This window comes from Bos javanicus, chromosome 2 (genome assembly GCF_032452875.1).
Source record: "Bos javanicus breed banteng chromosome 2, ARS-OSU_banteng_1.0, whole genome shotgun sequence".
Classification (NCBI taxonomy): Eukaryota; Metazoa; Chordata; class Mammalia; order Artiodactyla; family Bovidae; genus Bos; species Bos javanicus.
The window spans coordinates 26,470,370-26,498,121 of NC_083869.1; the positions used below are offsets into that span (position 1 = coordinate 26,470,370).

General features: G+C 37.2%; 1 protein-coding gene across 6 annotated transcripts in view; it reads right to left on the minus strand.

Annotated features, from left to right (window-relative positions):
- UBR3 (ubiquitin protein ligase E3 component n-recognin 3) overlaps window positions 1-27,752 on the minus strand; it is a 204,872-nt gene that overhangs the window by 80,821 nt on the left and 96,299 nt on the right. For 3 of the 6 annotated variants that reach the window (XM_061435616.1, XM_061435608.1, XM_061435624.1), the window contains exons 20-25: window positions 21,018-21,159; window positions 17,660-17,764; window positions 16,118-16,291; window positions 15,667-15,699; window positions 13,616-14,076; window positions 5,050-5,138 (exon numbers count right to left, since the gene is read on the minus strand). In XM_061435616.1, coding sequence (XP_061291600.1) covers window positions 5,050-5,138; window positions 13,616-14,076; window positions 15,667-15,699; window positions 16,118-16,291; window positions 17,660-17,764; window positions 21,018-21,159 — 1,004 coding nt within the window. The remainder of the gene's footprint in view (window positions 1-5,049; window positions 5,139-13,615; window positions 14,077-15,666; window positions 15,700-16,117; window positions 16,292-17,659; window positions 17,765-21,017; window positions 21,160-27,752) is intronic. The other 3 variants (XM_061435648.1, XM_061435633.1, XM_061435641.1) reach the window with 1 other exon arrangement.

Below are 27,752 nucleotides of genomic sequence, written 5' to 3' on the forward strand. Positions count from 1 at the left end.
TCTGTAAACAATTTTAAATTTTTTAAATTTTAATTCAACAATTTCATTGTTTAATATAATACCCAGGTTGGTATTTTGAAGCTATTTTCTTTACTTGGAAAGAAAAAGTAATTTGCTTACATATGGTGTATTGTGCTTGAGTAGGAGAATATTCTAAATCCTAGGACATGTATGTTGAAGTATTTAGGAGTAAAGTATCATGATGTCTATAACTTACTTCATCTAGTAGAGGAAGAGAGTGAGTGAAAGAACAAATTAAGAAAAGTGTTAACTAGGTGACATGGTACATGGTAATTTGTAATACTATTCCTTCAGTTTTTCTGTATATTTGAAATTTTTCATAAGAATAAACAGCATGTATGAAATTAATTCATTTTGGCTAAAAAATACCTTTACACACAAATATACTCAGAAAAAGATTTGTAAGGATATAGCCTAGATTAGGAAATCTGATAGTAAAAATATAGTATTATTTTATTTTTGATTATATGTGTTTTCTAAGTTTCCATAATAAAAATTTAATGCTTTTATAATAACAGAAATTTTAACTTTATACATTATAATAGCAAATATTAGTGAGTGGCTAATCAAGACTGAAGACTGAGCACATACTTTTATCTCCACTCCTTTTAAAAAAATCACTGAAATAAAAGCAAAGATATACATAAAGAAATATTCCCATAAGAATACAGAAAAATGATGGTGTCATGAAAGAGTTTCACCAACCAACAAATAAGAGATGTCAGTAAAATTTCTAAAAGATTAGAGGAGATGGAGACACGCTGACAATGCAAGAAAATCATAATAGCTACAACCATGTATGTATTATGAGAAAGTTATAGAAAGGAAGAACTGATAGGTCCGTTAGAAGAATGTCAAATCTGGGCTCAGAATCAGTCAGTGAGGCAGAGGATAGGAGTCTTAAGTTAAGTATTAAGTGATTCTGAAAGCAAAATAATCAGAAGTCTATGTACAAAACTTCACTACTCAGCACCCCATTCCCTCCCCAACTTTGACTGATAGAGCACTCAGGTAATTTGGCATTTACCCTAAGGAGAAAAAAAAATGACTGTCTTTCTCCAAACAAACTGAACATGCTGCTTGGAGAGTAAGAGGGTTTTCTAATTGAGTGTTAACGTCTGGGGGCCCAAACACAGTAGGTGGCAATCCTCCCACCCAGATCTAAGTCTGAGAGTCAACCCGCCTCATCCATACATTGGCTAAAAAGGATTACTAGGATCAAACCTATTTAGGCCTCAGCAGGGTAACAGACGATCTTTCCAGAGGAATCAAGAATTATCAGGCAAACGAAGGAAACTAACAACATAAAAGAGTAACTTAAATTTCTAAGCAGTTCAGAAGGATAAAGGATAATTGAGAGAGTGCTAACACATTCAGAAAGATTTTAGAACAAATTCTTCTGACAAAGACCAAGATACTAAAGAGAAGAAACCTCTAAGCATGTAAAGCAAAAAGATATAAAAAAGACAGAGAAGATTAAAACATCAATCTAAGAGATCCAATATCCAAATAATCAGAGTCCCATCAAAGAGAATAAAGAAAATATATGGAGAAAAGTATTGCAATAGTTTTCTACTGCTGTTTAACAAATTACCCAAAATTCAGTGGCCTAAAACAATAGTTTTCTGAGGGTCAGGAATCTGCAAGCAATTTAGCTTGATGGTTCTGGCTCAGGATTTCTCCTGAGACTGCTATTAAACAAACAGCTGGACAGTACCATCTAAAAATTTGAATGGGGCTGGCAGATTCACATCCAGGCTCATTTATAGGACTGTTGGCCAGAGGCCTCAGTCCCTACCCACATAGGCTTCTCCACTGGACTGCTAACAACATGGCAGCTGGCTTTCCCCAGAATACGTAATTTGAGAGACAGAAAAGCAGTCAAGATAGAAGGCACCATATCTTTCATAACCTAATCTCAGAAATGACTTCTGCCATGCCCCAGTGATCATGAATACCAATTCTGACACAACATCAGAGGAGAGCACGCAGGGCATAAAAACTAGGCAGTATGGATCATGGAGGGTCATCTTGGAAGGTGGCTATACTAGTTGTCAAGAAAATCATAGGAAATATTTTTCTCAGAGCTTCTGATACACGAGTTTTCAGCCTGAAAAGGTCCATTAAAAGTACTAAGGAGAATGAAAAAGATCCACCTAGATACATATCATAAAACTTCATATCTCTAAGAATCAAACAGTTATAAAAGTGTCACAGGAAAGGGAAAAAAATGTTAACTCACAAAGAAATAAGAATCAAATTACCACCACTGCTACTGCTGCTGCCGTTAAGTCGCTTCAGTCATGTCAGACTCTGTGAGACCCCATAGACAGCAGCCCACCAAGATCCGCCATCCCTGGGATTCTCCAGACAAGAACACTGGAGTGGGTTGCCATTTCCTTCTCCAATGCATGAAAGTGAAAAGTGAAAGTCAAGTTGCTCAGTCGTGTCCAACTCTTAGCAACCCCATGGACTGCAGCCTACCAGACTCCTCCATCTATGGGATTTTCCAGGCAAGAGTACTGGAGTGGGTTGCCGTTGCCTTCTCCGAATTACCATCACACTTCTTATCAAATTAATGGTAAAAGACAAGGGAGTAGTCCTTTATCAGGTGTAAAAAAAATGTGTATTAACAGGTGTATCACATTCATCCAAACGAACAATCAAGCATGAGAGCAAACCAGGGTCCCATCTGGAAATAAAAAGAATCAGAAAGTTTAACTTCCAGCACAAGCATTTCTGGCAATATACTTGCACTCCAATAAAACAAGACCTCCAAAAAGAGATAAGATGCAGGAAACACCAGATGAACCCTGTAAGAGGAAAATTCCAAGGTAATAGCTGTACAGCATGCCTACGGAGCAAATGGACCAGACTGGAACAGAATTCTATGCAAAGGACAGTATGATTAAGTGGGCAGAATAACAGGGATATCATAAAGGCATATCAGTTAGAAAAAAAGGTAGTTGGAAACTTCAGGAAAAACAAAAGACAATATAACAAATAGAAATGAGTAAAGGGTGATATAGTTTAAGCAATTCCAAGACTGTAAGAAAAGAGGCTATTTACTAAATACAATCTCCTTAATGCGGTCTAGGAGTCAGGTCACTGGAGTCAAAAAAAATAAATGAATACTAGGCTATTATTTATTCGAAGGCAATGGCACCCCACTCCAGTACTCATGCCTGGGAAATCCCACGGATGGAGAAGCCTGGTAGACTACAGTCCATAGGGTAGTGAAGAGTCAGACACAACTGAGTGACTTGACTTTCACTTTTCACTTTCATGCATTGGAGAAGAAAATGGCAACCCACTCCAGTGTTCTTGCCTGGAGAATCCAAGGGATGGGAGCCTGGTGGGCTGCCGTCTATGGGGTCACACAGAGTCGGACATGACTGATGTGACTTAGCAGCAGCAGGCTATTATTTAGCCCTGAAGTCAACAGCATTCAAAAAGTTATCTTGAATGTTTTTCAACATTTAGAATAAATCTTTGAATGGAAGATTTGACTGCAACTGCAAAATAAAATGTTGGCAATGTTAATTTAAAAGAAAACAAGTTGACTTCCCTGGTGGTAGAGTGGATAAGAATCCACCTGCTAATGCAGGGCACTTAGGTTTGATCCCTGGTCCAGGAAGATTCCACATGCCGCAGAGCAACTAAGTCTGTGAACGGAACTACAGAGTCCACGCTCTGGAGCCTGCCAGGTCGCAACTGCTGAGGCTGCCTGCGGAAGTCCGTGTGCCTACAGCCCACGCTTCACAAGATAAGCCACCACACTGAAAAGCCTAGGCATCATAATGCAGACCCCACTCACTGCAACTAGAGAAAAGCCAGCACACAGCAACAAAGCCCCAGCACAAGGAAAATAATAAATAAATAAAAAGATATGTTGAAAAAGAAAACATGTAACTTCTAAAAAGCAGAAGGTAGTGATGATGAAAAGAAAAATGAAAGATAGGGGTGCTTATTAGTTAATTTTATATGAAGAGATATGAAGAAACTGGCTATAGATAGAACACTTAATAGACATTATCTTTAATGTGTAAAAACCAAAAAATTTTAAGTATCCATTTTTGGAAAGAAGGAGGAAGAGAAAACATAGAAAAAGGAAAAGCAGTATCATGAACTAAATTGTCATCTTTCATACAAGAAAGTCAACCGATTTGCTATTGGTTAATCCAACAAACAGAATTTAGTATACTTTACATCAAAGTACATAAACTCCACTGTTGATGGTTTAGAACACATTATGCTTAATCTGGACTGACCCTCCTCTTCTGAACATCAGTTATGTGTGCTTATGTGCATGAGAATGTATTTGCATGTTTGAACATACATTCTTGTATTTTATTTCAGCATTTTTGTCTAAAATCGAAAAAAAGAGAGAGGGAAATCACTGAAATGCAAGAAGTAATCAGGGAAAGGAGTATACTGTTAACTGAAGACAGATTAATCGAGAGTTAATCTATATCTCCTACGTCTGTAAAAGATTACTCATAGCAATCTACTATCACACAGGAAAATGGCATCCTCTCTCATTGTAAAAGGCTAATACTAATCCTAATGGAAATGAGAGGTGCACCTGATTTTAAGAAACAATGAACGTATAAACAGCAAGAGAAACTCAAAGTATCTGAAAACTATTTTAAGGATCTTAGAAGAATTTCATAGGAAAAAATCAGAATAAGTAAGTTCATATTGATGAACCTTATAAATCTAAAAGGCAGTTTAAGAGAAGAGAGCAGCAGAATACTACTGTATTACCACCATCAAGAACTTTCTTCAGTCTAACGCTCTCCCAACTGAGCTATTTCGGCCACTTGCTATCAAGAACTTTCTAACAACTGCAGCTAACTCAACAACAGAATGGACCACCTTGGTCTGATCTTCCATTACTCCACTGTTCAAATAAAGACCAGAAATCATCTGTCTATAATGTTAAAAACTGATGGATGATTGGACTGGATAAGTACTATGGTAATAACTGTAAGTATGAGTGTTCTAAACGAATAAATTTTGACTTACCAACATCCATGGCAGTTTCCATGAAGCTTTTCTGTCGTGATGCAAACTCTGCAAGCAATTTCTGCTGTCTTTCTCTAGCTTTTTGTCGCCTAGATTAAACAGAAATAAAGTATTAAGTACCAGACACACTTAAGACGTATCTACTATCTTTCAGGAGTATATAATGTATGAAAGGGTCCCTGACACACAGTTAAGAACAACCAAATTTTTGTACCATGTTTTAAATTTCATGTAAAGTTTTATTGTCCTTTAAGGATTCTGCTGCTTTAAAATGGTCTGAAAACCACTAGGTGTAAACAGGTAAAAATTAAAGAAAAAATTTACTTTAAAATGTGAAATAATAATTTAAGTAGACAAAAAATTTTCCAACTACACAATTTCCTAAGTATATGTCAGTTCATTGCAAGACCAAGAAGAGCTTTAGCTAAAACTCATAATTTAACCCCAGGTACAAATAATAGCAAGCTCATTGCTAGAAGAAACTTTTATGTTAAGCTATGAATAGAATCTAAAAGGTAAAAATAGTCAGATTTACTGTTACCTTAAGAAAAGGTCTCTCCTAAAAGAGGATTAACAAAAAGCCAGGAAGTTTTCTAGTTTCTACTACACAATAGTACAAATTTGGCTTATTTTGTTTGAAGTAAAAGAAAATCAATAAATTTTTATTCTATTTATTAATTATCCCTTATCTACTTCCAAAGAGCATTTTAATCTGAGGTTAACTGCAAAAAAAAAAAAAAAAAGAGTGTAACCTAGGTATAAAAAAAAAAAAGTAAACTAATAAAGACAGGAGATAGGCTTCCCCAGGAAGCCTGTGGCCTAGGACAGGGTGTCAAGACCCAACAGCCTGGCAAAGGAGGGCATTCATGCAGGGAAAAGTTATAAGAAATTGGTTACATATGAGGGAACTAATAAAAAAATTAATACTATTAAAGGATTATAGTGGTCAGGTTTCTCACTGTGGGATTAGAGATTGTAATTATGAAAAGAGAGAAAAGATGAATAAATCCTATGGTGTTGGATTAGAATTGGGATTATCAGGTAGAACTCACAGTCATAGTTTTTAATACCTCTCTCTCCCCTCACTATATCCCACTCTTGTGCACACACTTTTTGCCCACTAAGAGAGTCTGTGAATGAGCTCATTAGAATGAGTGCATAGACTGGTTTCTAAGTAACATTATCTACTACAAGTAACCAAGACTCTTTGGACAAATGTCTAATATAAAATGCAAGATGAACCTGGGCTATCTTCTTAGACCAGAAAATAAGAAAATGCTCAAAGAATGATGGGGAGAGAAATACAAAGAATACAGAAACCAGCTTGAAGGGACTCCCACTGGTCAAATCTAAAACAATCTGAGCATCAAAATGAGTAATGAGCAGATTATAGCTCATAAAGTAAAATAGAAATCTGTAACTCTAAACTGATACAAGCAGATAAATGAATGAACTGAAATGATGAAGAATAGAATACTGCAGCATCTCAAAGTATCTCTCCACAAATTATTAACACACACTAATTACAAAGGTGAGGAAGGGGAGGATATTTACAAAGAGTAACTTGACAGTGACGTCTAATAGATACCCCCATAATCAAGTGATCAAAGTTAATCAGTAGTCATGAAACAAATTAAAATCATGTGACAACTTGATGCCATGCAGTAAAAACAAAACAGCAACATTCCCCCTCTGCCTTTTTTTTTTTTTTTCGGCTGGGCCACATGGGCTGTGTTATCTTAGTTCCCTAACCAGGAACTGAACCTGGGCCACAGCAATGAAAGCCGAGAATCCTAACCACTAAACCACCAGGGAACTCCCCAGCAACACTTTTTTGATATTGTTCTCAAAGATGTATCATCCAAATCCAAGCATAATGGAAAAGTAGACAAGCCCAAATTGAGGGATATTCTACAGTGCTTACTGCTCTGTAACTTTCAAAAGTGCCAAGGTCAAGAAAATAAAGGAAAAGGGGAAGACTATTCCATACTGAAGGAAATCAAAGAGATACAACAACAAAATATGATGAGTGATTCTGGACAGAATCTTTCTGCTATAACCAACATTACTGGAACAACTGTCAAAACTTGGGATCTAAGGATTTTATCATACTAAGTAAAATGCTAATTCCTTTATTTTGAAAGGTATATTGTGATTATATAAGAAAATGCCCTTATTTCTAAAAACTATGCACTAAAGTATTACTAAAACATTCCACTGTAAAACAACTTACTCTGAAATGATCCAGAAAGTTCTTTGTATTATCCTTGAAACATTGCTTAAGTTTAAGATTTCTTCAAAATAAAAAGGTTTTAAAAATTAAACCCATTATCAAAGGACTAAAATTTGTCACTAAGGAAAAAACAGAAACAAACAAAAATGTACTATAGATGCTCAAAGACCTAGGAGACCTCCAAAAACATTTAAATAATAATAGCAGTGATAGAAGGCAGTGGCACCCCACTCCAGTACTCTTTGCCTGGAAAATCCCATGGACAAAGGAGCCTGGTAGGCTGCAGTCCATGGGGTCGCTAGGAGTCGGACACTTACTGAGTGACTTCACTTTCACTTTCATGCATTGGAGAAGGAAATGACAACCCACTCCAGTGTTCTTGCCTAGAGAATCCCAGAGACGGTGGAGCCTGGTGGGCTGCCATCTATGGGGTCCCACAGAGTCGGACACGACTGAAGTGACATAGCAGAAGCAGCAGCAGCAGCAGCAGTGATAGAATATGTGTTTGGTCTTCATACTACTCCTTTATAAACTAGTAAGTTTCACCGTTTCTTTAATTAAAACAATGAGTTACGCACTCTACAGTTGACCTTTAAATATGTACATGTACATTTACATTTAGAATATACAAGTTCACAAAATACTGTTTCAAGTAACAAATCTGAATACCAAACTCATCTCACCTGCACTGGCAAGCAGAATCTTATCCACTGTGACACCACGGAAGTCCTAGAAATAAATTTTAATACCAGTGCCCATCAATTATATTTGAGGTTTTCCTAAGAAAATTGATTGGCACTGGTATTAAAATTCATTTCGAGGATATCCTTGGTGGCACAGTGGATAAGATTCTGCCTGCCAATGCAGGTGACACGAGTTTGATCCCTGGTCCTGGAAGAGTACACATGCCGCAGAGCAACTAAGCCCCTGTGCCACAGCCACTGAGCCCTCGCTCCAGGGCCTGCGAGTCACAGCTATTAAAGGCCATGCACCAGAGCCTGTGCTCCACAACGAGAGGAGCCACCACAATGTGAAGTCCATGACCCACAACGAGAGAGCAGCCCCTACCCTCCGGACTAGAAAAGCAATGAAAGACCCAGCACAACCAAAAAAAATAAATAAATAAATTTTTTTAATAAAATTCATTTCTGTTCTGGAATTACTGTAAATTATAGATACTTATGTCTGTCACTTTAGTCTGTGAGACTCTGAGCAGAGACTCAGACACACCAGGTGACTTCAACAGAAATAAGAAAATTAAATGGCTATCGTTTTAAATTGTTTTTTTTTTTAATTTTATTTTTAAACTTTACAATATTGTATTGGTTCTGCCATATATCGAAATGAATCCGCCACAGGCATACACATGTTCCCCATCCTGAACCCTCCTCCCTCCTCCCTCCCCATACCATCCCTCTGGGTCGTCCCAGTGCACCAGCCCCAAGCATCCAGTATCATGCATCGAACCTGGAATGGCGACTCATTTCATGTATGATATTATACATGTTTCAATGCCATTCTCCCAAATCATCTCACCCTCTCCCTCTCCCACAGAGTCCAAAAGACTGTTTTATACATCAGTGTCTCTTTTGCTGTCTTGTATACAGGGTTATTGTTACCATCTTTCTAAATTCCATATATATGCGTTAGTATACTGTATTGGTGTTTTTCCTTCTGGCTTACTTCACTCTGTATAATAGGCTCCAGTTTCATCCACCTCATTAGAACTGATTCAAATGTATTCTTTTTAATGGCTGAGTAATACTCCATTGTGTATATGTACCACAGCTTTCTTATACATTCGTCTGCTGATGGATATCTAGGTTGCTTCCATGTCCTGGCTATTATAAACAGTGCTGCGATGAACATTGGGGTACACGTGTCTCTTTCAATTTTGGTTTCCTCAGTGTGTATGCCCAGAAGGGGGATTGCTGGATCATAAGGCAGTTCTATTTCCAGTTTTTTAAGGAATCTCCACACTGTTCTGCATAGTGGCTGTACTAGTTTGCATTCCCACCAAGAGTGTAAGAGGGTTCCCTTTTCTCCACACCCTCTCCAGCATGTATTGCTTGTAGACTTTTGGATCGCAGCCATTCTGACCGGCTAAATTGTGTTCTTAACAATGCATTTCTGTAGTAGTTGTCTATGATTTCTAGAAAAGGAGTGTTGTTATTTTTCCCTTGTGAATTTTTTCATAATTTAGGTTATTCCTTTCTAAACTTGGACATAAATGTGCATAAAGACCATTAACAAAAAGACACAAGTTCTAGCACATTCATACAACTCAGCAATTTTCCATTATGACCTAAGAAGTGGACATACTAAGGTTGCATACGGTTACAACCTTCCAGAGTTTTCTATCTGTACCTAGTTTTCTATGGAGTTAATCGGTTATGAGGGCTTCCCAGGCAGTGCAGTGGTAAAGAATCCGTTTGCCAGTGCAAGAGATGGAAGAGACTCGAGTTCGATCCCTGGGTTGGGAAGATCCCCTGGAGGAGGAAATGGCAACCCATTCCAGTATTCTTGCCTGGGAAATCCCACGGGCAGAGGAGCCTGGTGGGCTATAGTCCATGGGACATGACTTAGGGATTAAACTATCATCAATCTATTATGAAAGTCATGTCAGGTTTGTCTACAGCTGAGGTACCTGGGAATAGATCATTATGTGTACATAAACTATTCTGCCTTTATTGTGACATTTAAGCCCAAACCCAAAATAAATTGAGAAAAAAATGTGAGCCACATAGCGAGATTCAAACTGATTCATTTTAATCGTTACCTATCTGCTACAGAATTAGTTTCAAGTCCTTGTCAATACTACCATCGCTCAAAGGAAACAAGCCCATAACAAAAAAAGCCTTAAATTTTTAGGTCACTATTTATTACAAAAGCATTAGAGCCTTTGTTAAAAAAAAAAAAAAAGCATCTGAACTATGTCCTCTAGTATCTATATGTTATGAATAATAATCACAAAATGCCTTTAACCAAATAGAATAAATTTTGATTCACTGAATGTTTTTATCTTCCTGAAAAAATAGATAGACATTATTCTATAACCAAAACAAAAGGTGACCAATTTAGAAGAGGACTAATCTTAGTTAACAACAAAAAAAATGTGCCTCATTTTTAACTTTCCAATTTTATCTATTAAATTCTAGGTGTCTACCAATTCAAAGTTAATGGACTTTCACCTAAATTATGTTATTATATAACAACTTCTATTTATAAAGTACTGTGAGAAATAAGAACTCTCCTAAATTTTTAATGTAATAAAAGTTTTGTGTATACTTTTATTGTAAATTATCTGTAACAAAATTACGGCAAAAATGAAGAACACCTATGTATGATTAAATCTGCTTCTGTTACAGTTACCAAAGGATGACCTCCTAACTAATCAAATGGGACTGCCAATCTTAACTAAACTTTTGTAACATTTAACAATCTTTCTTCCTTTCTGAATCTCCTCCTCTTATGCCTCTCTAATGCCATTCTCTGCAGTTTTCCTCTTATTTCACTCTAACCATCCCGTTTTGAGTCACCTTTATAGGTGCTCCTTCCTCAGTTAATCTCTTTTATGTTTTTCCCTTGAGTTTTATACTAAGTGTTCTCATCTTTTTATTGTCCATATTCTTCCATATACAAGGCTCTATTACCTATATGCCTAAATCTGTAGCTCTAACTCAGAATTCTCACCTAAGTCTCTAACCCTGTATCCAACTGAACATCTTCACCTGGATGCCTTCCTTAAACTCAGTAACATACAAAACTGAGCAAGTCAATTTTACCGCTAATCCTGAGCCACCTATCCTCCTTTATCTTGGTAAACAGAACACTGTCTAAAGAAAAATGGAGAGGTTTTATAAATATGATTCAACAACAAATTAAAAGCAACCTAAATCTTCAAAAGCTAAAACCATCAAAGTTTTAAAACACTGCTTGTTTAACAATTTGTGATCATATATAGGAAAGACTGGAAAGCACTAGAAGAAACCAAAACAAATTTTGTGTGTGTGTGTGTGTGTGTGTGTAATAAAGTTTTATTAAAGTATAAAGGAGACAGAGAAAGCTTCTGACATAGGCATCAGAAGGGAGCAAAAAGAGTACCCGCTTGCTAGTGTTAACAATGAAGTTATATAATCCAAAGAATATCTGGAGGTTGTAAAGACCTCATCAGACCTACTCCCATAATTTACATTTTAAGATAACACTGTCCTCAGGCAAGATACATCCTTGTAAAGACCAGGTCTACTCCCATAATTAACATTTTAAGATAACAGAAGGTTGAATCCAAAGACTGTCCTTAGGCAGGATACATTATTGGTATATAATCCTAAAGAATGTGGAGAAAGAAAAAAAGTTTGTCCTTTCTTCCTCCTTGAGAATTCCAGACCCCTCTCTCCTTGGGGACCCCTAGACTCCCTATCAACCTGCCTAGGAACTGACTCTCTCATTCCCCCCTTTTCTTTTAGGAGAATTATGTTGCCTAGGGAAAAGGGGCGTCGTTCTCATTCCATAACTACTTTCGAGCTGACAAGGGGCGCTGTCCCTAAATTGGTGAGGCAACATATTCTCCTAATCCTCATATTGAGGATATATGATCCAGGGGCCCCAAATAGTAGCTGGAGGAAGCTACAGCAGTAGCAGGAGTTTAAGCAACCATTTGTAACTTAAAAGCTTTCATGCGGCTAGAAACAAATCCAGTTATACAATTACAGATGCAGGGAGCAAACAGCAAAAACAAAACAATCAGAATCAAAATTAAAAATCACATTATGTCCATAGTTAAAGTAAGGTTATTAAAATTTTTCTTTTATTTTCTACTATCATTTAAAGTTGAATTAATATTTTTTTTTAATAACAAGAAAATTATTAGATTTCCCACAGTAGTAACAGACAGCAACTTTTCCAAAGGGGTCTACAGGTTTACGTATGCATGCTTAGTTGCTCACTTGTACCTGACTTTTCGTGACCCCATGAACTATAGCCCGCCAGGCTCCTCTGTCCATGGGATTCTCCAAGCAAGAATACTGGAGTGGGTTGCTATTCCCTTCTCCAGGGGATCTTCCCAACCCAGAGATCGAACCTGGGTCTCCTGCACTGCAGGCAGATACTTTACTGTCTGAGCTACCAGGGAAGATCTTAAAGTTGAATTAATACTTTAAAAAAAAAAAAAAAGAAAGCAAGAGAATTATTAGGTTCCCACAGAAAAAAACAGCAACTTTTCCAAAGGGGTCTACAGGTTTAGAGTAGTAATTTAATGTCAGGGTCAGTCCCAGGCTGGATGAAGCACAAGCTGGAATCAAGATTGTCAGGAGAATTATCAATAACCCCAGATACCCAGATGACACCACCCTTATGGCAGAAAGTGAAGAAGAACTAAAGAGCCTCTTGAAGAAAGTAAAAGAGGAGAGTGAAAAAGTTGGTTTAAAACTCAACATTCAGAAAACTAAGATCATGGCATCCGGTCCCATCACTTCATGGCAAATAGATGGGGAAATAATGGAAACAGTGAGAGATATTATTTGGGAGGGCTCCAAAATGACTGCAGATGGTGACTGCAGCCATGAAATACAAAGACGCTTGCTCCTTGGAAGAAAAGTTATGACCAACCTAGACAGCATATTAAAAAGCAGAGACATTACTTTGCTGACAAAGGTCCATCTAGTCAAAGCTATGGTTTTTCCAGTAGTCATGTATGGATGTAAGAGATGGGATTATAAAGAAAGCTGAGAGCTGAAGAATTGATGCTTTTGAACTGTGAAGTTGGAGAAGACTCCTGAGATTCCCTTGGACTGCAAGGAGATCAAACCAGTCAATCCTAAAGGAAATCAGTCCTCTTCTAAATTTTTTTATTTCCTAAATATTTTTTAAAGGAAATATTCATTGGAAGGGCTGATGCTGAAGTTGAAACTTCAATATTTTGGCCACCTGATGTGAAGAACTGACTCACTGGAAAAGACCCTGATGCTGGGAAAGATTGAGGGCAGGAGGAGAAGGGGACAAGAGGATGAGATGGTTGGATGGCATCACCGACTGAATGGACGTGAGTCTGAGCAAGCTCCGGGAGCTGACAATGAATAGGGAAGCCTGGCGCGCTGCTGCAGTCCATGGGGTCACAAACAGTCGGACACAACTGAGCCACTGAACAGAAACTCAACCAGTTCAAGCATGCTAAACGTACAAGCACTGACTATCTTTGATTCCCCTCTTCTTACAAACTATTCAGTTATGATTACAGCTAGCCTCAGATGACCAAAAGTGGGGGTGGGGGTGGTAATATAAAATCTTCAACTGCATCATACTTTAGTTTAAAGCACTAAAAATAAAAATTACCTTTCTTCTTTGTCCAGTGTTTTCTTCTCTGCTGCAGTAATCTTTTTGGGTGGTACAGGAGGGGTCACTTTTCTACATATCTCTTCAATGATGCGTTTGTTCATTCTGCTTTGCAATGCAGCTTTTAGTAAAATTCTTTCTACTGCAGTTATACCATCTCCATGACTATATTTAGGAATTTCTGGTTGGATTAAAATTTCTATGTCATCAAGCCAAGGAGGATAGTAGGAATTTTGTTTTCCTGAGAGTTTGTGGTGAAGTTTAATTAACAAAGACAATATACTTTCTTTAATTTCCAAAATGGCTGTAGTTAACTGTGGAGCTGAACCAGGTGCAGACCATTTACTTGAAGTTTTAGGACGAACCACTTGATTTGCTTCACTGTTACTGCGATTGATGATCTCTTGAAACTTCTTTCTGCGCTCTGCTACTAAGCTGAAAACCTGAGCTGTACCAGAATTCTACCATTCAAATGAGAAAGAAAGAAAAATCAAGAGAAGGTTATTCAGGGTCAGTTTTAAAACATATTAGCATTAATTACATTTTCCAAAGGATATGTTCAAAGTTTCATCCAAAGACTTATTTAATAGATTTGTTAAGTAAATTTGTCCCTTAACTTCTCTCAAATATACTTAGTCCCACTCAATCGGGAAACAACAATGAGGAAAAAGGAGATTATCCACAGTAACACTTCTTTTGCAAGCCCCCTAAGCCTATCAGGGAAAATAGACAAAGCTTCAGTAGTATCTACAGCCATATTCAAAAGGAATCATAAACTAAGTCTTTCATCAGTTTAAAGGAATCAAAGCTATCCGACATTCATCAAGAATACTACACTCCTGACTAAATTCTAGAAGACCACGATATCATCCACTTAAGAAAATTATAAATTAATTTTTTCCAAGTTAATGAATCTCAACTGCTAATTAATTTCATTTTTAAAGAACTTTAAAAGTTTGAAAATTACTTCTAACATAAATGCTTTAAGTTACTAAAGTGAAATAAAAGATGAAAAATTAATCTTTCATATTTAATATAACTATATTTATTTGAACAGATTTTTTAAAACTATTTTTCTCAATAATTTATCTTCAAAATAGCCTTTTTGCTAAAGCAGTCAAACTACATTAGGGCTCTTAGAAATCATCTTTTAATTAAGATACAAGTCAGTTTAATAGATTTCACTAAATTTTTTAAAGCAAGCATAGAAACAATGTTTCAATCAGCTGAGCTTTTATGAGCTTAATATACATTTTTTTTTTAAATGTCCAAGCTGTTTGTCAAGTTCCCTCTACCAGCACTAGAGGCAAAAGCTGCCTCTTACAGACTGCAATATTTTATTCAAAATTCTTTATGGTGTTCACAGAAAAAGCATACTGTCAAAGATAAAGTTCCTACAAATGAACTCGTTTCAATAAGAAATGTACGATTCAATGTTCTTTACTTGCAAAAATCTAGATTGTAGGAATTAGAAGTATTTAGGTTTAGTTGTTTGCCATGTCATTTCAAGACTTTTAATTTCTGCTTTTTATAAATTAATTAAGCTACATGCAATAAGAGAGCTTATTTTTAAAATGAGTCCAAATACACAACATAAGAAGTTTAAGCTTTTTGTGGGCTTATTTTATCAGTTAATTAACTATCATATAAGCAAAAAAAAAAGAGGGGGGTTGTGAATGGCATGCCACCAGCAACTAAAGATAAAATTTATTTTGATTTCAGAAACATTCATTTTTAAGATGTTAGTAACAATGCTAAATGTAAACAGAACAAAATGTGTGTCTTATAATTGGCCCAAAATACCAACACTACTAAGAAAAGCTCACTATTAAATATGCAGTATTATTTTTTAAGTTCAATAATGTGGATTTTCTTTAAAAATAAAGCCTAAATTACTGCATTTTAAAAAGAATGCACACATACATTAAATGTTTTTTTTTATTGTAACCATATTAATTAAACACACACATATACACACAATACTTCAGCATTTGTCCCCATTTCCAGTTAAAGCCACATTGCTAGTTAATGCAAGTATCACATACATCTACCTCTCTTTGAAGAACTTTAGGCCGACGTGAACTCTGGCAGATTAAAGGAAAAAGATGCGTGAGGAAGAAGTTGCTTAGATATATCAGAGTTGCTTAGATATAAAGGACAATTTAAAGTTATCTATAATCACATTTATGTTTCTTTTGGATATGACTGTTTTTGTTGTTGTTTTGTTGCTAAATCATGTTCAACTCTTTTCAACCCTATAGGCCACAGCCTGCCAGGCTCCTCTGTCCATGGGATTTCCCAGGCAAGCATACTGGAGTGGTTGCCATTTCCTTTTTCAGGGGATCTTCCCAACCCAGGGGTTAAACCCACGTCTCCTGCATTGCAGGCAGATTCTTTACCACTGAGCCACCAGGGAAGTCCTAGGATATGATAAGATGATCTAAATGACACATCCTAATATAATGAAGTCTTTCCCTTTTTTGTTCTCACTTTTACACTTACTTGTAAAGATCCCAAGCTATCAGAGCTGGTACTTGCAAGTGAGTCTCTCTTCACTTCTGGAGCAGTCTCTGGAACTCTCACTCTAACATAATTTATAAAGTGTCGCATATTCGATACTAAGTTACTACCAGGAAACCAACTGTCATGACAACGTTCAGGTCCACATGCTGATGCCTGAAACATAAACATAATGAATACAAATCTTGTCAGTGAGGTCCAAGATACAATGGAGATGTAACAAGCCCAAATAATGGTTCACTGCCTGTTATATCCTTTAATCCCTTAAAGTCACATTTACCAACTACGAAGTGCGAATAAAACCAAATGCAAACACAAAATTTAAAAACAAACTGCTTGATGCTAATATGGAAGTCAGCTAAACTTCTCCAGAAGAAAATACATTTTTCAATTTGGAAATACGCAGTACAGGATACTTTTCATCACCCATTAAAAATAACTCATAATACAGTCAAATAACACTAATTTGGACTAACTGTGGAAGGAAGTCTGAAAAATCTATCAAAAGTCTGACTTATTCTTAGAGGAATATTAATGATCTTTTTAATATCTATGAAAGAATATAGGTTGACTCAGCTTAAGACTACCAAGTACTGCCTAGCCTTTTCACTTGTCTGTCTATTGCTGTTGTCTTTTTGTATGGAGGGAATGAGAAAAATATCAATTAACTGTAAAATCAATTTGTAGTAACTAACAATTACTTTCAAGGAAATGATACTTATACAGTCCTGAAACACATTAACAACTTATATTCTCAAGTAAACATTCTTCTTTACAACAAATCTTTCTCCATTAACTTAAAATCTTTACAGAAAGAATTTGCTATTCAAAAATAAAATCCCTAATGAAATTATTAGAATTCTAGACTGAAGTCCTAACATAATTATTTACCAGTGTCTGTGTGTGTGTGTAGTTCAATTGCTCAGTCATGTCCCACTCTTTCTGACCTCATGGACTGTAGCCGCCAGACTCCTCTGTTCATGTGATTTTCCAGGCAAGCATATTGGAATGGGTTTCCATTTCCTTCTTCAGGGGATCTTCCTGACCAGTAACTACAAAAATGGCACTAGTGGTAAAGAACCTGCCTGCCAACACAGGATATGCAGGTTCGATCTCTGGGTTGGGAAGATCACCTAGAGGAGGAAATGCCACGCCAGTATTCTTGCTGGGAGAATCCCAAGCAGAGAGGAGCCTGGCACACTACAGCCCATAGGGTCACAAAGAGTTGGACATAATTGAGCATCTGAGCACAGCACAAAAATGCACTAACAACTTTTCTTAGATCTACATATTACGAATTACAAATTTCAAATTCAATAATTCTCGAAATGGGAGTTTTATATATTAGTGAAATCTCTAAAAGAACATATGTAGTTGAAGATTTAAAAGGGCCTTTCCAAGTTCCTAAGAAGATTTTTTTCTAAGTTTGATACTCAGACAAAATAAATACCTTCAAGATGACATGCAACCTTTTATTAAGGCATACCACAACTTTAACATTTAAAAATATAATAAACTACTTACCTCTTCATCTGATTCCTCTTCAGCTGAATTTTCAAGTCCTAATTCAATCAGATATAAAACCATACAGAGTACATGTTCTGAAAGATTTTGATGATCCATCAAAATCTTTAAAAAGGGAAAAAAATGTCCCATATTACTTTTTTCCATAAAACATATTTCACTTAAATATCAAAAAGTATTTTAACCTTATAGACCAATGTAACATAATATATATGTGTTATTTATACATATGTTATAATATATATATGTTATACATATCATATATACATATGTGTGTTATACATATCATAATCAGATATGTAAGTAAGTAAACATATACCTTGGTGAAAAGACAAACTCAAACCAAAAGAACAGGTTCCCCTCCCAGGATTACACAGTATTTTAGGCAATATTCAGAATCATTAGTTCACTGATCACCTAAAGTTTAACACATTAAATAATCCACTAAAACAATTATTATAGAAATACCAGTATCTAATAAAGTAATTTAACAGGAATATTTTACATCCTAAGTTATTGACACTTTTCTCTGGATTACAAGGATATCAGATAAATGTTTGTTACATAGGATAGTTCATGCAAATGTGTTTAGCACAGCACCTGGTATATAATTGGGAGAAAAATAATTGTTTATGGAACATTAATATTATTAAAATCTGTCTCTAAAATTATAGTCCTGAGCTTGAGTGCTCTGCACTCAGTGTTCAGTGTTCAGTTCTGTGCACACACTGTGTACATGTGTATGCACTGTGTGGTTTATACAAGAAAGGAAAAAAGAATAAAGTGGTTAGGAGACAGGTTGCGCTGAGGAAATACTGACAAATCTGACCTTATAAATGGATTATGCAAGCCTTACACATTTTATGCAGGACTCGGTGGGCTAACCTATACCAATCACTCATTCAGTATAATGCAACAAACTACTAACCAGAAGACACATAAAATACCGTAAGGAAAAAACAGCCTAGTAGCCATCTTGTTGTCTTCATTATTAAAAAGAAAAAAAAAAAAAAAAGCCAGCCAGCAAACGAGAGATTCTGTGGGGAGTGGCACTGTCCGCTGCAGGGGAGACTAGGGAGAACAAAGAGAGGCCAGTCTAGGCTGAGCCTCCTAGAAACTGCCCAAACAGCAGAGAGGGCTTGGAAAAGCCTTAGTCACTTAGGAGCTAATCTACTGTGACTAAAAAATTAAGACTTCCAGTTCACTGATTTTCTAATGTTCCATCTGACTACTGAGAAGACTTTTCCATTCATATTTTGTGTGGCACAATGGAGAGAAGAACAGACTTTCAGAACCTTTTAAAAACCTGATTTTTTATACACATTTTGTATATACTGAAGTTATTTGATCTTGAACAACACCTGGTCTTAAGTTTCCTCATCTTTAAAACTGGAATAATAGCCCAGAATTATTGTGAGGATTATACAATTAACATCTTTAATCTGCTTCAAATAATATCTAGCAACTGGTGTTCAACAAATAGTAGGGAGGTGGCGTAGACGGGTGGTGGGAAGAACAGGAGAGCAGTAAGGCGGGACTGAAGGTTGACAGGCAACAGAGGTAATCCTTCTAACCCAAGACTCTACAGGGAGGAAACCAAGGTTCAGCCACACACTCAGCTAGCGTAAGCAACACCAGAACACAGATTTTAGACTTCCAATGACTGCATACCGTTACAACTCTGCCTCCTTTATTATTAGCTAAAATCAAATAAATTCTAGCTTGAAAACCTATGGTATTACATCTTACAGCTTCAAATGTATAACTTTAAGGTTAAGGAAGCAAAAAAAACTTTTTTAGGTACTACAATAAAAGAGAGGATGGTTTCAGGAGAGTTTTATTAACATGTTCTATATTAAAGTTTTTTAATATTAAACATGGCAGGAGATGAAATGGTTTACTGACACTGATTTTTAGAAAGCTGACCTGCCAATGCAGTGTCAATTAAAGGTTCTTCTATTATCATAAAGTCAGGAATGATATTACAAAATTGAGATTTTTAAAAACTCGGTCATAGTAATCTTGTAACAACTAAATACTGCCTTTCTATTTTTGAGGAAATATTATTCTTATGGTAAGCAAACGAAAATGTTGAAAAAATATAACTTGAAAGGACACAAATCATTTGCAGTAGTCTTCTTTAATTTTTAAATCAAGATTTACTGACTTATTCACTTATTTAACCTTATTCAGTTATTTAACCTCTAAAACTCAAAAAACATATCTGAGGTCTTCCCTGGTAGTATAGTGGATGGGAATCTGCCTGCCAATGCAGGGGGCACAGGTTCGATCCCTGGTCCAGGAGGATTCCACATGCTGTGGAGCAGCTAGGCCCATGAGCCACAACTACTGAGCCTGTGCTCTGCAACAAGAGAAGCCCCCACAATGAGAAGCCCCCACACCACAGTCAACAGTCCCCACTTGCCCCAACTAGAGAGAGCCCACATGCAGCAATGAAGACCCAGTGCAACCAAAACTACATAATAAAATGTTTAAAAAAACATATCTGAGAGATGAGAATAAAAATAGAACTGTCACTCATAGGGATTTCTACTAGAATTAAAATAATGTATATATGTGTACACAAAGCATCTGAAACAAAATCTGGCACTAAGTAAACATTGAAAAATGTCTATAAAAGATCAAAACTATAAATATCCTTTTAATAATAAAAATATTCTATTTTAATTAAAAAAAAGAACATTTTAAATTATTTTACTGAATAATTTTCTTAGAAATGAATGAAAATAAACCATTCAATTGGTTTTTTTTGAGGCCCATGTCTAAAATTTTAACAGGAGTAATTTTTGCAAGTAAAATGAAAAACTGATCATGGGGTAGAGTTAAAAAGAATAGAAGGTATAGAAATCTAAAAGCTGTATTTGTTTGTATCTCAAACATTAAGAAAAAAAACAAAAATGTCTGCTAACTAAATTTAATATATTATTTTTCTTAAATAATTTAAATAATATATATGTAGTGGTTGGAAATTTGTTAACAGATAGGCATACTTTTTACTTTTAAATTAATTTTTAATTTTTCAAATTCTAATTAGAAGAAACAATAGTTTTTTTTTTCTTTGTATCTAATTGTATAATAATTCCTGTCTGAAACTGATAGGATGAATAGTTTCCCATAACAAATGGTGTAGCTCTGTTATTTTCCAACTTAGATTTGAAATTACAAGAATACAACTCACATACATGTGATTATGACATATCCTCACACATCTTAAATATATAAATACACTTTGCTTTATAAATGGTACTTTTATGTTCATATTATCTTTTGGCATTTTTATTTAAGAATTATGGTAATAAACTCTAATCTAGTCTTCTTAGTCAAATTACTACTGTACCTTGTAAAGCAGAGTGAATAGCACAATGTGTAAAGTTTTACAGTGCAAAAGTCTCATGAGACCTTTATAGCTGGGATGGAGTGGTGTCCTTTTCTTATAGGGTGGCCAAGGATTTCCAGGGAATTTTCCACTCTGTTTTAAACTATAAAAATAAAATAAAACCAAAATTAGATGATAGACACAAGATTAAACTGTGATTTAAATGGTGATTCCATAGCTTCAATCACATACGATACATGCTACTTTAGCACTTTTTGTAATAACTTTATGTACAGACCAGTAAATTTCCTCAACCTTTTTCTGGATATACCATACTATTGATTCATTACTATTGAACTCACAGCCAAGAGCACTGTAACAGCCTGAACAAAGCTTATCTAACAACAAATCTTCTCTGTAAGGCACATCAAAGCCTTCTTGCCCTCAGCAACACTACATGGTGCTCTGGTACTCCATGTGGGAGACATTCTAAACAGCAAAATCAGCAAAATCACCAAAGGACAAAAATTCAAAAACACAGCACTGAACTGACCATGAAGAGGACCCTTGTCTATAGTATGAGCTGAAACAAGAGGGCAGAGTTTTGCTTTTTCCCACTTGAATCTAGGTGCCCTCTGCACATCCACACAAATCTGTAAATAACCAGTAAGGTGCTCTGAGTATTGATTCAAGGTTTACAAATAAATTTACCAAGTAGTCAAATTAGAAAATATAGAATTTGAAAATAATGAGGATCAATTGTATATGACAGAATTAGCATTACAAATCAGTGAGAAAAGCATGGATTCTTCAGTAAATAGTCTTGGAGGTGGTTTTCTGCAGGGGGAAAAAAATAAATAAATCACTACTTCACTCTATAAAAATCAACTCCAGGTGGATTAGAGATCCAAATATAAAAAAATAAAACTTGAGAACTAATAAAATTTAGACAATCTAACCAAAAAGCCATCAAAGATAATCCATACACCACTTTCAATGCAAGAATCATGAAGGGAAATTAAGTTTTTTTTTAAAGGTTCAATTTCACCCAGTAATCCAGAGAATGTAAGTCATACATTCAGCATTCAAAGTTAAAATGACATAATGAACATAAATATTTAATTTTACTTTCACTCAAAACTCCAATGACAATAATAGTAACAGTATTTTTCTTTTAATGAAAAGCACAGGATGAGGAAAATCCAAAAAGGGAAAGAGAACGAAAATTTTGTTAATCGGAAAGCAAATGGCTATGTGGATGATTCTAGTAAACCTAAGAAAGCCAAATCACAAGAAGGTAAGGGGGAAGGCTGAAAATCAACCCCAATTACTCTGCAGAATCCTTAAAAAGCTCAGAAACTGGAAGCACCTGGTACCTCAATAATTGGGAGGTGAGCGTGTGCTTGCGTGCTCAGTCACGTCTGACTCTTTGCGACCCCACGGATTGTATGTAGCCCGACAGGCTTCTCTGTCCATGGGATTATCCCAGCAAGAATACTGGAGGGGGTTGCTGTTTCCTCCTCCAGGGGATATTCCCAACACAGGGATCAAACCCGCATCTCCTCTGTCTCCTGCTCTGGCAGGTGGATTCTTTACCACTGAGCCCCTAGGAAGCTGGAGTTGAGGAGATAGGAGGCTAAAATGAGGACTGGATGAAACTGCTTCACCCCATCCCAATAGAATTCTAGCTGGAGAATTCATCTCTGAAGAAGGTAAAACACAAGCACGGTTTAGGGTAGGAGGACATGCGGTTAAAGTCATCAAATGCATTTTGATTCAGAATACTTAGGCTTTGACTCCATTTCATTTACAGAATAACGGCAGTCAGACCACTATATTCTGGGCAATATTTGAAAATACTTCTTTGAGAAATCTTACAAACCAAAAAAGTTTCAAAGAGACTAACATAGGGGCTTCGCAACAAACCTGCTTGCTCAAATCACCCCAGAGTAAAGCTCAGGATCCACAACATCCACCAAGGCACTGAGAGCTAGCTCTTCATCACAAGCAGCCAGAACTATAGATATCCTAAGAATGCCTCTAACATGAAAGCTAGAGACTTAACAGTAGAAGACTCATCTAAAGGGAAAAGGATATTATGTAAGTAGGGGAAAGAAAATCTTAAAAATAAAAATAAAAAATTACAAGAAGAGGCAAAATGGTTTCCTGTTAAACCTATATAATGTAGGTTTCGAAGGGCAAAATTGGTGCAGCCCACATACCCATATTAGCAGAATTTCCTGACATCTGAATGAGACAAGAACACTATAAAAAGGAAAGAACTAATTCATAGTCTGGTCTCCATACAGGAGTTGATTTTTCCTGAATATCTTCTGAGACAAGGATAGGCTAAGCTGGCGCTTTAGGCATTTCAAGATCCTTCTGTCTATGGGTATGTTGAGTGCAAAGGGACACTCTTAAGATGCTGATGTGATTCCTCAACATAACATTGATGAGACAAAACAATACAGACAAGAGAAAGAAGAGGAAATGGCAGCTTCTCAGGAAACTGCTGAAATTCCAGGATGTAGCCATAGAATTTACTCAGGATGAGTGGGAATTTATGGGCATCACGCAACGGGAACTATACTTGGTCTCCCTCGGTCCTGTCTGTAAGCCAGACATGGTTACATGGTTCTTTTGCTTTATGGAGCAAAAGAAGGATCCCTGGGACGTGAAGGAAATGGAGACAACAGCCATACATCCAGGAACTGGGGCCACCACCCAAGTGGAGAATGGTGACTTTGGGATGAGCTCAAGATTTCTGGGGTACCACCCTATTACCTTACCACCAACCAATCAGAAAAAAGTCACATACCCTGTAGCCCTCTCCCCAAATTTTGCCTATAAAACCTTCTCCCTAAAAACCATACGGGGATTTGGGGTTTTTTAGAGTAGAAGCCTCTTGTTCTTTTTGCTTGGTCCTGCAATAAACCCTTCTCTGCTTAAAAAAAAAAATTACCATTAACATACCAGAGAAATAAGTTGCATCTATGATTCAAGAAGAGGGTGTCATTACATTGCTTAAAAAAAAAAGAAAAAAACTGGTTTCTATATAATACTATAGTGGCTACATATAAGCATAATTTTTAAAATAATTCCAATAGTATATAATAAAATGTTTTAATTATTATATTTCATTTAGCATAGAAAAGCAATTTTTAGCTTTTGTTTGCTTTAAGTACTAGGCCCCTAAATATGCAATGTTTAGATTAATAAAGTGTTCTGACATAAAGGTTATATATTTGTTTAAGGCAGCAGGTAACATCATTTGACTGCTCTTTTCAAAATCATTAATGGAATAATGTAAACAAAAAGCTACATGACAGAAAAAAGAATTTTAAGTGACTCAAACCAACACCTAATTACTGACTGCTGCTGCTGCTAAATCGCTTCAGTCATGTCCGACTCTGTGCGACCCCACAGACGGCAGCCCACCAGGCTCCCCCATCCCTGGGATTCTCCAGGCAAGAATACTGGAGTGGGTCGCCATTTCCTTCTCCAAATTACTGACTAGTTTGAGACAAAAATGACACATATAAACTCATACAATGTACTTTAAAACATAGGCCAACAACCATTAACCTTCAAGGTGGGAAGCAACATAAGTATCAGAAATTAAGAGTTCAAAAAAATTTGCTTTCCAGCTGAATTTAAAATAACCACTATATAAAAACCACATTTGTCTTTTGGAAATGGCCTAGATAATAGTTCCAACACTGCCATTAACAAACATATTTCACTGAACTTCTCTGGATCACAATGTCCTCATATATAAAATATAATACTAAATTGAATAAATGGTTTTCCAACTGTTGGTTTGTTCTTATTGGGTTTTATTTTTTACTTTAAAAGCTGAATTGTCCATGAAAGGGTATTTTGGAAGGGAGTAAGGAAAGCGACCGGCGCACTAAGCGCGGCCAAGAGGAGCTACCCCACGTCCGAGGTCAGGGGCAGAAGCCGGGAGGACCCCATGCCCAAAGGGCGGTGGCCAAGAGGAGTTACCCCACATCCGAGGTCAGGGGCAGCGGCTGAGAGTGCCAGGCTGCAAGGACACAGGAATGGCCGAGAAGAGCTACCCAAGTCTGAGGTCAGGGGCGGCGGCCGGGTGGAGCTACCCCACGTCCGAGGTCAGGGGCGGCAGCCAGGAAGAGCTACCCCATGCCTCCACGCCCAAGGCCAGGGGCGGCAGCCTGGAGAAGCTACCCACCCCCTGAGCCCAGGGGCGGCGGCCGAGAGGAGATACCCCGCGTCCGAGGTCAGGGGTGGCGGCCAGGAGGACCAACCCCACGACCGAGGCCAGGGGGTGGCGGCCGGGAGGACCAACCCCACGTCCAAGGAGCAGTGGCTGTGCGGGTGCAAGAGGGCCTAGAGGAGCTATTCCATGTTCAAGGTCAGAAGGGGCGGCAGTGAGGAGATACCCTTGTCCAAGGTAAGGAGCAGCGGCTGTGCTTTGCTGGAGCAGCCAAGAAGAGATACCCCACGCCCAAGGTAAGAGAATCCCAAGTAAGATGGTAGGTGTTGCAAGAGGGCATCAGAGGGCAGACACACTGAAACTATACTCACAGAAAACTAGTCAATCTAATCACACTAGGACCACAGCCTTGTCTAACTCAATGAAACTAAGCCATGCCCATGGGGCAACCCAAGACGGGCAGGTCATGGTGGAGAGATCTGACAGAATGTGGTCTATTGGAGAAAGGAATGGCAAACCACTTCAGTATTCTTGCCTTGAGAACCCCATGAACAGTATGAAAAGACAAAATGATAGGATACTGAAAGAGGAACTCCTCAGGTCAGTAGGTGCCCAATATGCTATTGGAGATCAGTGGAGAAATAACTCCAGAAAGAATGAAGGGATGGAGCCAAAGCAAAAACAATACCCAGCTGTGGATGTGACTGGTGATAGAAGCAAGGTCCAATGCTGTAAAGAGCAATATTGCATAGGAACTGGGATGTCAGGTCCATGAATCAAGGCAAATTGGAAGTGGTCAAACAAGAGATGGCAAGAGTGAATGTCAACATTCTAGAAATCAGTGAACTAAAATGGACTAGAATGGGTGAATTTAACTCAGATGACCATTATATCTACTACTGCGGGCAGGAATCCCTCAGAAGAAATGGAGTAGCCATCATGGTCAACAAAAGAGTTCGAAATGCAGTACTTGGATGCAATTTCAAAAACGACAGAATGATCTGTTCATTTCCAAGGCAAACCATTCAATATCACAGTAATCCAAGTCTATGCCCCAACCAGTAACGCTGAAGAAGCTGAAGTTGAACGGTTCTATGAAGACCTACAAGACCTTTTAGAACTAACACCCAAAAAAGATGTCCTTTGCATTATAGGGGACTAGAATGCAAAAGTAGGAAGTCAAGAAACACCTGGAGTAACAGGCAAATTTGGCCTTGGAGTATGGAATGAAGCAGGGCAAAGACTAATAGAGTTTTGCCAAGAAAATGCACTGGTCATAGCAAACACCCTCTTCCAACAACACAAGAGAAGACTCTACACTTGGACATCACCAGATGGTCAACACTGAAATCAGATTGATTATATTCTTTGCAGCCAAAGATGGAGAAGCTCTACACAGTCAACAAAAACAAGACCAGGAGCTGACTGTGGCTCAGATCATGAACTCCTTATTACCAAATTCAGACTTAAATTGAAGAAAGTAGGGAAAACCACTAGACCATTCAGGTATGACCTAAATCAAATCCCTTATGATTATACAGTGGAAGTGAGAAATAGATTTAAGGGACTAGATCTGATAGATACAATGCCTAATGAACTATGGAATGAGGTTTGTGACATTGTACAGGAGACAGGGATCAAGACCATCCCCATGGAAAAGAAATGCAAAACAGCAAAATGGCTGTCTGGGGAGGCCTTACAAATAGCTGTGAAAAGAAGAGAAGTGAAAAGGAAAGGAGAAAAGGAAAGATACAAGCATCTGAATGCAGAGTTCCAAAGAATAGCAAGAAGAGATAAGAAAGCCTTCCTCAGCGATCAATGCAAAGAAATGGAGGAAAACAACAGAATGGGAAAGACTAGAGATCTCTTCAAGAAAATTAGAGATACCAAGGGAACATTTCATGCAAAGATGGGCTCAATAAAGGACAGAAATGGTATGGACCTAACAGAAGCAGAAGATATTAAGAAGAGGTGGCAAGAATCACTGTACAAAAAAGATCTTCATGACCCAGATAATCACGATGGTGTGATCACTCATCTAGAACCAGACATCCTGGAATGTGAAGTCAAGTGGGCCTTAGAAAGCATCACTACGAACAAAGCTAGTGAATTCCAGTTGAGCTATTTCAAATCCTGAAAGATGATGCTGTGAAAGTGCTGCACTCAATATGCTAGCAAATTTGGAAAACTCAGCAGTGGCCACAGGACTGGAAAAGGTCAGTTTTCATTCCAATCCCAAAGAAAGGCAATGCCAAAGAATGCTCAGACTACTGCACAATTGCACTCATCTCACAAGCTAGTAAAGTCATGCTCAAAATTCTCCAAGCCAGACTTCAGCAATACATGAACCATGAACTTCCTGATGTTCAAGCTGGTTTTAGAAAAGGCAGAGGAACCAGAGATCAAATTGCCAACATCTGCTGGATCATGGAAAAAGCAAGAGAATTCCAGAAAAACATCTATTTCTGCTTTATTGACTATGCCAAAGCCTTTGACTGTGTGGATCACAATAAACTGTGGAAAATTCTGAAAGAGATGGGAATACCAGATCACCTGACCTG